The sequence below is a fragment of the Crassostrea angulata genome, chromosome 8, assembly GCF_025612915.1.
Source record: "Crassostrea angulata isolate pt1a10 chromosome 8, ASM2561291v2, whole genome shotgun sequence".
NCBI classification, from domain to species: Eukaryota; Metazoa; Mollusca; class Bivalvia; order Ostreida; family Ostreidae; genus Magallana; species Magallana angulata.
The window spans coordinates 40,058,053-40,070,220 of NC_069118.1; the positions used below are offsets into that span (position 1 = coordinate 40,058,053).

General features: G+C 33.4%; 1 protein-coding gene across 1 annotated transcript; it reads right to left on the minus strand.

Annotated features, from left to right (window-relative positions):
• Positions 1-449: 449 nt before the first annotated feature.
• On the minus strand, positions 450-7,779 carry LOC128159266 (complement C1q-like protein 4). The gene is made up of 3 exons (XM_052822329.1): positions 7,685-7,779; positions 5,192-5,328; positions 450-885 (listed from the first exon to the last, which is right to left on the minus strand). The coding sequence occupies exons 1-3, from the start codon at positions 7,777-7,779 to the stop codon at positions 494-496; spliced, it is 624 nt and encodes a 207-aa protein (XP_052678289.1). The 3' UTR covers positions 450-493.
• Positions 7,780-12,168: the final 4,389 nt, after the last annotated feature.

Sequence of the window (12,168 nt, forward strand, 5' to 3'; positions counted from 1 at the left end):
GAATAAATATAATAAACGGGTGTTCAAGGTCAGGACCGGAAATATTGGAAATTATATTCAATGCTTTTAAGTGCGTTTGAATTAAATTTGCAAAAAGTTCATAATTTGTGTAGTCTGATAAGAAACACAATTTATTTCGTTAAAAGCATTCATTGAATTCGGCATATAATATTTTTAGTATGCCTGTAAGTTTCAATATACATTGTATGCAATTTTAAGTAATGTATTGCATTAGTTATTGTACAAGCAATATTTTATACGTCTCCATGTTGTTTCAAGCTCGTTCCCTTTGGAATTAATTAAGAATATAGACGATCGTTTGCGTCTGAAGCCACTGTCCTTAGTACATTTAAAAAAAAAATGAACAATGTGTATGTATATATGATATTTTATATTTTGTATTTTTGAATTCCTTTGCATAGGAAAATACAAAAACTATTGAACTTTTTAAACCTTCAAATGCTTTATTTTGATATCCATATAGATATACTGTCTACAATTTTAATCCAGAAAAAGAACACCAATCTCCACCATGGGCATACTGCCCCCAGGTTGCTTGGGCTCTAATCCACACTTTATCGCCTTTCTTCATTTTGATGTTAGCATGTGATGTTGAAATAGGCCATCCATCGTGACCCCTTCCATCGGAATAATTATATGCAACTTTTTGGCCATTCCGCACAATTTCAGACACGAAATATTTTCCAGCTTTTGTCACTATTGACCACGTAAAGGAATAGATTCCATCCATCGGTGCTGTAAAGATTCCGGAAGTATAATCATAAGCGCTTCCTTCGTTTAACGAAACCTTATCAAAGATCACAGTCTCTTGTTTCTTCATGTTTTCCACAGTCTTGGTGAGTGAAGATTGGAAAGCAATTGTATCTATTTTAAGGTTATTACTAATATATCTTAAGAAAAGAATAAAATGAAAATATTAAAAGAGTTTGAAGAAAAAGGACATAGAACCGATTAAAATTTAAATCATAATTCTCAATATGAATTAATAACACTAACTGTTAGAGTTTTTCATATAATTTTAAATAGTTCGTACTATATGGCGCAAATGTGCTGGGTAAAGCCTACTCAGATGTGGCTTTCTACCTCATTGTTAGGCATTATATCCAGGCTGGAACTAGTAGCCATTAATAGCAGCCACTAAGCCCGTAAAAGCTAATGGCCAATAAAGAAAATCAACAAAGTACTGAGAGTACTCGAGCAGAAAATATATTTATTTCATTATCGACATCTATTAATTAATTTCAAGATGAGTAATGTATCAATAATTGTACGAGTATTGACAACTTCAGAGGCAGTAAAGCTCGCCTTGATAAGATATATACATGCGTCTGTATTTAATAGAAATCAAATCAATATGTGTCTATACGGGTTATAAGTTTTGAAAATAATGTTATCTTAAAGTGCAGTCCTATTAAAAATGGAAAACTCAACGCGTCCTATAAAGTAACATGAAAATGTATGATAATATATAAGACAAGATAAAGTAAATTACCAGGTGTCTGCGGTACTACATATACTTATAGATTTTACAACTATATTTGTTGTATATTCTTACTAAATCACACATTTTTAGATATTCATCGTAAATTGGAAGCGACCGTCTAGGCAAACAATCCTGACACTTTGTTTTTATACTCTCCCCCCCCCCCCTCCCCCCTAGTATATTTACATCAAAGTTAAAGACCGGGTTTGACCCAGTTAAATATCCACACGGACGGCAATTAAGCATATAAGGAAGCAGACCCCTCCTCCAAACTGATAACACTGCAGAGTGAATCTATTAATAGATAGCTGCATACCAGAAGCACGTGCTGATCAGGGAACTACATAATTTTAATGGTCATTTAATAATGAAACGGTGTGCATAGTTCCTGTCCCTGATTTTCATCTCTAAGTGATAAACATCTAAACATGCATGTACTTCTAAATTGATCACTGCCAATACAAACATCCCTTTTGTTGTTTTGTTTTTTGTATCTAGAGCTTTGTTAAAACATTCATCATAGTAAGCATCATTTCTTCACATACATGTAATTATTTACAAAATACTTAATACGTAAAAAAAAACACCAAGAAATTCACTGGTCAGAATAACTCTTATCAACAACAGTGTGGGTTAGATGCAAGAGGCTAATGCACAACTAGTCCTGACTCAGTGGGGAATCCCTCCCGCCAAAGGTCAATAAATCAGCCTCCAAATCTGCAACTGTGAAAGAGGTTCCAGGGAGGAAAAACTATATTTACCTGATTATTTTGCATGTGGGCCTGAACTTTGATTTTCAGAAATATTTGAAAAAAATATTCACTTACAATTTATTAAATCATGCAGATGTTAAGGTTGCAAACTGTAGTTCACTGTAGTAGATTGCAAGCTCAAGTTTCCTTTTGGTTTACCTCTGCCCCAATAAAATTCCCAAAACATTCCAAAACATTCTTGTAATCCAAATTATGGCGGAAAAGATCAAACAGAAGAAAGAGAAATTGTAAAGGTTTTCAACTCATAAATTGGGATGTAGAAGAATTATCGTCTAGTGATCTAAGATAGTGCGAAATGTTGGTGAGACAGATGAAGACTGGTGACTTACATGTACAGGGGGGTTTGTTGAACGTTAATTCGACCTGCACGATTCTGTCAGAACAGCAATAATTTAGGAATGTCCCCATTGTTTATGCAGACCCATTAGAAGCTGTCCGATATGGTTGAAATCAAATTTTGGAAAGAAATAAGACTTCATTGAAGGGATAAAATTTTGTCAATATGGTTTTACAGAGCTGTATTCTAGACCCAAAAAACATCTGTGGAAAAGTTGGATTTTTCACTGGAATAATGATATCAGCATGATCAGTGGCATCAGTGTATAGGACTGCTTTTAAAATATCCCAATGAATGTGATGACTTGTATGTTTATAATTTAAAACTGCTAGCACCTGTGATCTGAGAGGCCCCATGAGTAAACAGATATGGGAACTTGATACTATCAGTGTGAAGCTGCAGGACTGACTCTCCATCGTTACACAAGTGTGTGTTCTTTCTCTTCTACAAGCTGTCCCGCGATCTACTGTGCGTCTCTAGCAATAGGCATTTCCGGTTGGAATGTAAACAAAAAGCCGATTTCTCATCTGTCAATCAAATCTGAGGAAATTTGAATTTCTGGATCACTTCAAAATTTTGAATATGAATTTCTAAAGTAGTAATGCATCAATAATAATTATTTTACTATCCTATCTAGAGATGCCTGTCAGTTTACTTTAGTTGCATGACAAAATTTAATTTATAGTTTTTGCTGATTAAAGTGTAAATTCAGAAATTTCTAATCTGAAGTGAAAGGTGGCAAGAAAATTGAAATTTCCTCCATTTTCCTCATTGGCTGCTATTTATACCCCAGACCCGGTCTTTAAACATGTTTGTGTTTAAAAATTGATTCCCCCTTTTCTTTTTACTATCTCGGAAAGAACATGAATCGAATAATAAAAATATTTCCTATCATTACAATAATAAAATGAACAGAAGTGTACCATGGTGATTTTATTCTAATAAAAAAAATGTGCCTGTTGCAGTCAAAAGCGGCCAAAATATTAATCCCAAGGTGAAATTGGGATTATTTTGTCCAAGTCATGCTTTGACATGACCCTTCGAGGGAAAAAAAATATGGCAATTAAAAGGTCCAAATAGCTTGCCCAAACTTTGTTATTTTTTAACATTTCACAATGATATAGGGCTAAAAGTTTGGTCATTTTCTCTTACTTCTTAGTGTGCATCGACGGAATACCATGGCAGTGTAGCAGACCTATAGGGCTATTATTTCCTGGTCTCAAATTTGGGTTGTAGGGGTACCATCATGTGGTCCCCAGGGTTTCGGGCTCATTTCAGGGGTTTATATCTCATATATCTCGAATCACTAGGATAATGTATAGTACCCCCCCCCCCCCCCCCCCCATGTGTTCATAACAAGCGTTAGAGGGTGTCTATCACATATAAGAGTGTTGATATAGCTCACCCTAATTTTGTCATTTTTTAAATGTTAACAATGATATAGGGGTAAAAGATGGGCTGTTATCTCCATTGTCTTAGAAGTGTACATTTAAGGAACACGTGTAGCAAGTGAGTGTAGGGAACCTATAGAGCTTACATTTTAAATTTGTGGTCTCAAATTTGGGCTGTAGGGGTAACACTAGTTGTCCCTAAGGCTTTGGGCTCATTTCAGGGATTTATATAGTTAATTATCCTACAATTTCCTCTGAGAGAAAATGTTAATTATTCATTGTGTATGAATGTGTTTCTCGTTTCTTTTTTTTTCAATTACGGAATGGTAATGCAACACCTGCACAAATTTCTGATCATATTCGTGTAAAAATTGCAATTTGTTGTCCATTTAATTGTAAAATTGCGATAAAATATAATCCAGCAAGCTGTGCATAAAATTTGTGTAAATCAAATATCGTTTTAAGATAACAAAGCTATAAAAAATGTTGTTCAGAATTATTTATGGTTATGTAGCAAGTACTGTTCAGGAGATTTCTACTCTAGTGCAGCGTCATTTTCCTTTCTACTCTAGTGCAGCGTCATTTTCCCTCTCTTGTCGACAAGAGAACAGTTTTAACAATACATTTTGTGGCAATGTAGGTGCGTTTCTGTGAGTTTGTTACGGATATGAAAAACTATATGTAGCATCGGTGCATATAACTTCAAAATCAGCATAGAAAAATAAAAGTAATTTCAAATTCTGATATCATGTTTAACATGACGAAATAACCCATGGGTCTTTTTTCTTAAAGAAACATCCAATTATTCTACAACTCGGGGGGGGGGGGGGCATTATTCTTCTTTACACCTGCTCAGAGGTCGCTATCTACCATTTTTATGTGTAATTAAGCGAGGTAATCTGGTCGTAAAATCCAGCAATCAATACAAGGGTTAAAAGATAAATTGCGAGGAAAAATTCTAATTACGAACTTTGCCGCTTTCAATTAAAAAAAAAATAGCAGAATAAGCTGTGTACCACGGTCAGTTGTGCAGTGAAAGTTAACTGTTGGGCTAGAAGAGTTTCTATGAGGCTTCTACATACTAGTAGTCAAACGAGCGATGGAGAACTTTGATAATAAATAAGACCATATGTTTTATCAATAAAATCCTAAAACCAAAATTTAAAAATGAATTGTTTTTCCAAACCTTTGCAGCGCACATTTTCAAAATCCATTCCATTACATATTGCCTTGTAATTATTGTATCTAGTCACTATTTGTTGTGGAGATTCATTTGCAGTTACCACAACAAGAAGAGCGAAGCTCATCAACAAATACCATATTCTGAAAATTAATGAATTTCAAATTTACAATCAAAGTAAAAACAAAAGTTTTACTAAAATAATATTGTGAGAGAGAGATTTCAAATTTACAATAAAAGTAAAAACAAAACTTTAAGTAATATGATATCATGATATCATGAGAGAGAGAGAGAGAGAGAGAGAGAGAGAGAGAGAGAGAGAGAGAGAGACAGACAGACAGACAGACAGAGACAGACAGACAGACAGACAGACAGAGAGACAGAGAGAGAGAGAGTTTACCCTGTCATATTTTTCATGAGAAAAACAAAACTGCTTTGCTTGGGAGGATTTTTACACAAAAGCTCAAACCACTTTTACTATCGCATTACTAGCACCTCATGCTAAACGATCATTGGGTGGATTTTTTTCGCATTTGCGTCAATTTTAAAAGCTTCGTTGGCAACCAATCAAATGAAATCAGCTCAAACATTTCCATTCTATCTTACTTTGGTAACTTATAATATCAAAATAACGTTTTATTTTATTTTGGGTTATTATTCTTATTTAAGATCTATGCGTTCATTTCAAGTATTTTATAAGATTTTAAATGAAAATTAATTTAGAGCCTACATTGTAGTACAACACTTACTCGTAGGAAATAACACGTTAATTTAGACATGGTGATGAAAAAAAATGAAGGAGAATTAAATGGGTTACAAAATTAAGACAAAATTGATTACCAAAAAGTTACTTTTGTTATTTTCATATTTCCTACAATTAATTCTGATTTCTTAAGCCCTGAATTCAATGAAAGGAACCAATTGACGTAAAAACTACATGTATATTATCTAACAATTGTACCGTATTGACAATGATTATGTAAATTCCATTGCTATTTAAAATACAAGTTTTTAACGAGAGGATCACATTGCCAAATTTAGATTAAGTTATTAAGTTTTTAATTTCATTATGATATTGGAATTTAAATTCAAGTAAAAAATGCACTCAAAAATGGGTGTACTATAATATCACAAGGAGATCTTGAGTAAAATATTTTTTATTTCAAAATGTTTTACTATAAATGTATTACTTGTACCCCACTGTTCCCACAATTGGCCAGTAAGTCATTGTTATCCATTACATACACTTATATTGATAATATTTATACAGTCATAATACTGATAAAATGTACGTATAAAGAATGTCATAATGCTTGCATTGTAATGTAATACATTTAAGCTCTTTTAATCTTAAAATTTTTGAATTTTCTCACAAATATTCCTATGTTTTTGAAACTGCCATACCTCCTAGAGCCATCATTTTCAAAAATATACTAGACATGGGAAAGAGAGAGAAAGAGACAAATAGATAGAGAGATGGAGGGAGAGAGAGAGAGAGGGAGAGAGAGAGAGAAGGGTTCTGTAAATATATTTATATAAAAAATTACATACCAAGGATAATTCATCTTGAAATCGTTTACAACATTTGAGACAAATATTAATAACTATAATTCATTCATTAACTTCTTTAAGTTCAAGCGAATACAATAACACAAATACCTTTTTTTATAAAACAGACTTGATAAAAATATGATTTGTACAGTTCTATATACAATCGATTTCAACGTAGATAACCAACAGTCGCCTATTTGTTATTCATGCTACGATCCACTACGACCTTCACATTTGGTAAAAATGTTTTTTTTTTAGGTTGGTGTGGTAGCGTATAGGTTTTATCTGTTTTCCTTCCGGTAGCATCACAGAGAGTAGTGTTAAAAATGACGTCTCAAAAAGATTCCAAAATGCAAAACAGCGGAATCGCGAAATTAGGAACTTGCAAAAAAATAAGGAATTTACACTAATACATATTAAACACTTTACTCATTTCAAAGTATCATAAGTTTTGGTTCTCGTTTTAGATATAGGTAAATACCACATAATGTTTATTAGATAATTCTTCCAAATTGATATGAATAATTAACATTTCAACGAAAATACATAAAATATTTTGATTAGTAAGACACCATACAATACCACTTACTAAATTTTTTGCATATGCTTATTACAGAAACATTAACTTAAATGTTGATCATTAATAACTACATAGATATTGCTCCACTTTAAAAAAGAAGGAGAAAGAAGTCCATCGAATTCATCAATTAGATACAATATATATTGATAAAAAAATATTTTTCCTCCATTCAACATACAATTTACTTTACATTTGAAACCGTTTTTTGATACATATTCATAATTCCTTTTCAATTAGAACTTTTTTTTGTTACATATATAATCAAATAGTATTTTGATTGGTATTTTTAAATACTAACATATCAGCAACTGAAAAATATTAAGTGAAAAATATTCCAAGATGGAGTCATTGAATCAATTTTTCCAAACCTTAAGTTGTCTTTGGATTGTAAAATAAAGTCCCCTCCGCCAAAACGATCAGCAAGGTAGGCGGACAGGTCGTCAGCGGTATTTGCTGCTACCATCGTTCTATGATATGCTTCCTTCTTCTTTCATATGTCTTTTTTCTGTGCGATATTTTGGTATAAATTAGAGGTTTTTCTTTGTTTTTTTTATGCATTATTCAAATTTGCTTAGCTACATATAAATATGGCATTTGATATGGTAAAAAAAAAAATAAATTAATTTTTCGTGTGTTGAGTTATATATGATATATGTTAATATATATACGTGATATATATTCTTCTTTGAAGGGCAGGGGTGTCACCATGTCCGCTCCTCTGATCAATAACAACAACAATACAATATACAATAAAATATTATAAACAATATTTACAAATATACAAAAATGTCGGCAATATACGACGCGAGATGTTCCTTAGGCTCCAATCCTCTTGTCTCCGCCAATCACCATGCTACCCTAAACCATTCTCCACCATATCCACCAGTTCACCACTTCACCTGCTCATGGTAATCAACTTCCGGAAACTCTTCCGGTCGTCCACCATAGGCCGACGGTCAGTATCAGAACCTCTCAGGCCAATACACAGGGCTTAGTCCATGCATAGAATGTGACTAGCCCCGGAAACCTTTGATCATAATGCTTACATGAGTACAATGTATTGATGACCCTAATCGGTCTCCATACTATACACTTACATGTACATGTAAACAGGGTGAACTCTCGAGGTTCTGTACGGGATAAATTCTCTACATATAAAACAACTTACACTACAGCAATTACTAGGATTTGATTGTGACAAGGTGATTTCCTTTTTTTCCTCTTTGCATCTGTTATTTACACCTTCATCACATTCGTGTCATGCAACATCATTTTTATTTAATATTTGCAGGACTGATAACATGCCGCGTGATGTTGTCGTTGCATATTTTAGTTGAGGAAAATCCCTATCCAGTTTTGAGTTATTCCCCTTTTAGTAAAATTTAACGACTTCTTTTGTCCAGGGGGTTTAGCTTTAACAATGACTGGCAGAGTCTTAAAGATGGGCTGGTTTGGAAGCTGATACATTGAATTTGTGCGAGATATATTTTATTTCTTTTTTAAATGCAAATAAAAGGGGTGGTATAGATGTTGAAACAAAGGTAAGAAAAAAAATCAAAAAAAATTCGCGTATTTTCCGTGTTAGATTTCTACCTGATAAAAATGTGTTATAACATGTCTTTTAAAAGTTCTTGGTCTTTCATTCGGTATGCCGAAAAAGGGCTGGCCCTTTTAATTAGGGGGTTAGAGGCGTCCAAAGTTTCTTGTCAATAACTTAAAAAGGAATAAAAATTTCTAATGCATTATTGAAGCAAATTAAAGTTGTAAAGAAATTAATTTTGAATCCTTCTATAGTATTCAATTTAATGTTTTCGTAATTTATAGTCAGTATTTGCAGAAACAATTGTTGTCAGTTCGGTCCATTTTTGTGGGGGTGCGCACGTTTATGAGGTTATGAAAGGGCTTCTTGTAATGCACTAACTGATACATGTAGTGCGCAAAAATAATTCCACATAAAATTCCTAAATGTTTTTATTCATATGTACATTTTCATTTCATATAGATGAACCTCTTTGACCTTATTTTTGTTGTTTGTTTCATAACTGTGCCCCTGTCTATGTTTAGATGCATTAGGAGACTCAGGTAACCGATCGATAGGAGAGACGCTAGCTGTATTCAGGCCGTCGCCTAGACGATAGTGCATGTGCTTGTAGAGCTGGACGTACACGTTTAACACGTCGCCCCACTGTGTTACTGTAACAGAGACATTTTGAATTGTTTCAGTACTGGGAGATGTGTTAATAAAATGGTTCCAATGCATGGTAATTAAACTCAACTTTTCTACAATACGTATACACGGCCGTCTTATAAAGCACAATGTGTATTAATGACATGACAAATGTACGCTGGCAATTTAAACGAACGCGGGATTGCTCCCGATAGAACAATTCTTTTAAAGCAAAAAAAAAAAAATAAAATACTGATTTGCGATGGATATAATATGATTATCATCGTGGAGATGATTTTAAAAAGTGAACTTAATATTCGTATACGATAATATTTGAATCCAAAGCCGCTAGATTTAAGTTACGGTTATTAGGGATATTAATCATGACTTGCCCGCGTTTCAGGTTTTTTACTTGCAAAACATCTACAGACGAAAATACCAAACAACCTTCAGCAGCAACTTATGAATTATTTATTCCATACACAATTCTAAAGAGGTAATTAAATAAATTTTATAAATGCTTTATACTTGTATACAATCGCTATCTACCATGGAAAAAAGTGGCATGAAAAAATGTTGTTCAATGTTCATCAAATACACTGTAGCCTTAGCAATCGAAAATAATTAACAAACTGTATATTGATAGATAGACATATCAACAAACATTCAGACCCGCAATGTGTTTTTTACAAGTTCTATAAAATGTAGACTCAATGATTGAAGTCTTCACCATTTTCCGTGTTGGTTATTTTGAATCACGTGTGTACGTTATGTGTAGCCATATAGATGAACATTTTAAGTGTTTAATTTTTATAAGAAATTGTGTACATGCAGAGCAATGCAATGCTAGGACAATTAAATTCCAACAATGTATATGGTGAGGCCGGTCAGACTGATACTGGTTCTGCTTGTTCTACAAATAGCGAATGTAAGACGAAGTATTTGGGTGTTATATTTTAAACAAATATAAGTATTGCTTTCTTAAAAGCTTGCATTACTCAACACAGTATTTTATTGGAATCATTCTTAGTTACCTTAACTGCATATGTACCGCTCGGTCTGTATCCCGGAAAAACTGACTACCATCCGAAATTTTTCATACAAGGTCTACAGACTTGCAGCTAACATTATCTTTAAAAATACATTTTAGAAGTTGCCGCTGTTTATAAATTCATTAAAAAGACGCGCAGAATCAAGTGGTAATATGTCGTTTGATATGGGATTTATGACGTCTATTTATATTGTTTTCATTAAAAAATTTTCATTATTTCAAGCTTGTGGGTGGAATGAAATCAGTTTCACATGTTATATGACATAAAGATGTCCTCTCCCCACTTTTTCTCGCAGCAACTATTTTTTTAAAATTTACATAAAAAATTGAATTATCATGGAGTTGCCCCCCCCCCATTTTTGTAGCATGTAAAAAAATGGTGTGAAAATCATGAAATTATGAGTGAAATTTTGAAAATTTTGGAAAATTCTAAAAAAAATAATAATTCTTTTTTGGCTTGGCAAGATTTGTTGGATGAGTTTGCCCCCCCCCCCACTTTCAAAAACGATGCTACGTGCTTGGAAATTACTCATTTCTTTATTCCCCTCTTTAATAAACAAAACAAACTAACAAACATAACCGATCCAGATAAATATAATTACATGTATCAGAAATAAACTTAAAAAACAAACTACACATTCATCCTTCACCCACGATATTGCCTTTTCGATATTTGTCATCGTTGTAGACCCGTGTAACAATTTGTTACATTATATATGTAAGTAGGTGCTTGCACGACAAAGAACCCCTTGCTGATCTACATTTTCATTAACGCATACAAAGAAAAAATATTTTTTGATTTATTTTTGAATTTCTTTTGATGTAAAAAAAAAGAGAAGAAATTGGTTCTCAATCTCTCTTTATGCCTGTTTGTTAGCGGTTAATCCAAGTTCATTTCGAATATCCTTTTGTAATTTAAAAAATGCGATGTAAATTTTTTTTCATGCAATATTTCGGATAAAGCAATGAAGAGTTGTTTCTTGAAATTTTATTATACCCTAAAATTGTAAAATGCTAACATAATCTCTTACTGCAGGTCTGTAGCTTTTAGTCAGAAAAAGAGTCGGATGGACTACCTAGGACACAGATCGTCCATCCGAATTTCTTGAAAATTGCCATTATTTTCGTACGCGGACGCAATACTCACCGAGATTAAATGGTTCGTATCTTAAGTTTTAACTGCTTTGAAAGGTAATATTGGTTTTCTTATAATTATGAACATGAATATTTAAATAAAAATGGTTATAATTATAGTAAAATTACCGGCATCGGTCTTCTCCGTGCGCGGATCTAGAAGGGGAAGGGTTCCAGACCCCCCCCCCCCCCCCGCCCCCGCCCCCCGCCCCCAGCGAAATTTCTTTCAATTACGTGTACATTATAAACTTACCAAATATGCCTCGGACATCCCTTGGCAAACTCAAATAACCGTCTGACTTTTTAACCCCCACCCCGGAAAAATTGTCTGATCCGCGCATGTTCCCCCTCCTCGAAATACAAAATTATTCTTCAAAACCCCTTGTAAAATTTCCAGGATCTCCGCATATATACTAAGAGATTCATTGGCGCTTGCGTTCGATAAAAATGCGTGTAAAACGTTTGCCAATGGTCTTTTTACCTTCGTACCGGGCATAACC